This window comes from Austrofundulus limnaeus, unplaced genomic scaffold (assembly GCF_001266775.1).
Source record: "Austrofundulus limnaeus strain Quisiro unplaced genomic scaffold, Austrofundulus_limnaeus-1.0 Scaffold2596, whole genome shotgun sequence".
Classification (NCBI taxonomy): Eukaryota; Metazoa; Chordata; class Actinopteri; order Cyprinodontiformes; family Rivulidae; genus Austrofundulus; species Austrofundulus limnaeus.
This window is the reverse complement of record NW_013954998.1, coordinates 9,129-11,633: the sequence shown is the minus strand read 5'-3', so window position 1 is coordinate 11,633 and position 2,505 is coordinate 9,129. Positions and strand designations below refer to the sequence as shown.

Genomic DNA, 2,505 nt, shown 5'->3' with positions numbered 1-2,505 from the left:
CCTGTGTTTTGTTGGTGTATATTTAATATACTTCTAATCGCTATTTCAATCTTTCTATCTTTCTAATTACTTCTCTCTCTGTTTTTCTCTTTAAAAAAAGACTAGCTGAAAAGCTAAAAGTAGCGAAATGCTAACTAAAAGCATCAAAATGCTCTGTAGAATTTCAAAGTTGGCGCATGTTAACTACAAGCTAAAAATATTAAAATGCTAGTTTGAAGCTACAAGTAGCAAATGTACAAACCGAAAGCTAAAGAAGCAAAACAGCAGCTAAAGGAAACATAGCCTGAGTTTCTTTATTTCTCTTATTGTTCAAATCAAAATATTTATTTCAAGTTTCAGACAAAAAATAAAAAAACAACTTAACAATGAAGTGAAATTAATGACATAATTAAAAAAAAACTACTCTGATCTTTAAAAAAAAAGAATGTCAGACTCAGGTGCAGCCTTCATCTGTAAACCCCGCCCCCTTCCATCATCATCATCATCATAACACGGAAGCAGTTCAACACGGAGGAGGTTTGCAGAGCAAGAGGTGCGGAACGGTTCTAAATAAAACCCAGAGGAAACAGAACCACCGGGCAGGTGGAACCAGGAGGATAAAAGGCTCTCCCAGAGCGGCAGAAGGAGAACATCATGGCGCTGATCCCCTCTCAGGTCCTCCGGGTCGCCATCCTGCTGTCTTACTTCTCCATCCTCTGCCACTACCGAGCCCTGGACATGCCGGCTCACCAGACCTACGGAGGCAGCTGGAAGTTCCTCACCTTCATCGACCTGGTGACATTTTCCCTTTCCTAATACTCAGTACAGGTCGAGCTGCTGCTGCTGCGGGCTCACATTAAACCCCTTGTTCCCCGCAGCCTGCTCCCTTTGTTCGGCTGAGACGAACCGGTTGGTTCTGAAAACAACAAACACATCAGATTATTACTGTTTACTGCGCGGGAAATGTGTCTGCAGTCACGTTAGAGGCAGCAGCGAGTGCAGGGTTCAATGTGCAGCAGCTGAACCGGAACAGGTGTTGTGCTCAAAAATGATCTGTCACACAAACACCTCCCCGCGGGCGGGAGCGCGCCGCGCGCTCCAAGAGGGCAGGTAGCACCGCTACAAGCCTGTTGGCTGTTGCTAAAAGCTAACATAAGCGCAGTAACTTAAAGCTACTGCTGAAAGCTAACATAGCTCAAGAATAGCGTAAATCTAAAATTAGTAAAAAAGTAACTTAAGCTAAAACTAGCAATAATGAATCAAAACCAAGAATAAAATTGTCGTAACAAAGCAGGGTTTTATAATTAACAAAATTATAGTTAAAACTTAAAATCAGTAAAGCTGTTGATAGAAGCTGAAATTTACTGAGCCCGCGAGGGGACATGGGGGATGCTTTTTTCTTTTGCGTTCCCACGCAGAAGTATTGCGTTACCTCGCAATACCTTTTGCGTTCCCTCGTAAAGGTCGTTAAATACTGTTGTGCCTGCCGGTTTATTAATAAACTCACGTTTACCGTTAGCAAGTTAGCTTACTGCTTTAATTCAGCTTCAGAATGAATATATCACACAGCCACGCATGGAAGTATGTCATATGCCGATATTTTAACACAGTACAGCCACACAACATCCGTATRATTTTCACGAACTTGTGGCGACACATCCTGTTTTGGTAACCGGATATTTCAAAATAAAAGTCTGATTTAATTCAGTTCATATACAAATCAAACTTTTGCGTGGGAACGCAAAACAGTTGCGTGGGAATGCAAAACAGTATTGCGAGGTAACACAAAAGTATTGCGAGGTAGCACAATTGTATTGCGAGGTAACGCAATAGTCCTGCGAAGTAACGCAAAAGTATTGCGAGGTAACAGAATAGTATTGCGAGGTAACGCAAAAGTATTGCGAGGTAACGCAATAGTACTGCGAGGTAACGCAAAAGTATTGCGAGGTAACAGAATAGTATTGCGAGGTAACGCAATAGTATTGCGAGGTAACGCAATAGTATTGCGAGGTAACGCAAAAGTATTGTGAAGTAACGCAATAGAACTGCGAGGTAATGCAAAGGTATTGCGAGGTAACAGAATAGTATTGCGAGGTAACAGAATAGTATTGCGAGGTAACACAAAAGTATTTTGAGGTAACGCAATAGTATTGCGAGGTAACGCAATAGTATTGCGAGGTAACGCAATAGTATTGCGAGGTAACGCAAAAGTATTGCGAAGTAACGCAATAGAACTGCGAGGTAATGCAAAGGTATTGCGAGGTAACAGAATAGTATTGCGAGGTAACAGAATAGTATTGCGAGGTAACTCAAAAGTATTATGAGGTAACACAAAGGTTATTGCGTGAGAACGCAAAAGAAAAGAAATCCCCCATGTCCCCTCGTGGGCTCAGTAGAAATTAGCTTTCTGTAGCTAAAAGCTATGATTAACACAACAGCATGACCAAAATATTGAGGTACACTTCGCTGCAGCATGCAGCTCGGGGCGGTGACAGACCTTTCCGTCAGTCATACCTTATATGGAAA

The 2,505-nt window shown here is 41.9% G+C and overlaps 1 protein-coding gene across 1 annotated transcript in view; it reads left to right on the top strand.

The window, feature by feature from the left end:
- Window positions 1-336: 336 nt before the first annotated feature.
- LOC106511215 (androgen-induced gene 1 protein) overlaps window positions 337-2,505 on the top strand; it is a gene marked incomplete at its 3' end in the record, with an annotated part of 8,486 nt that continues 6,317 nt past the window's right edge. The window contains 1 exon segment of the mRNA XM_013999970.1: window positions 337-774. Within this exon segment, the coding sequence (XP_013855424.1) occupies window positions 634-774 (141 nt within the window).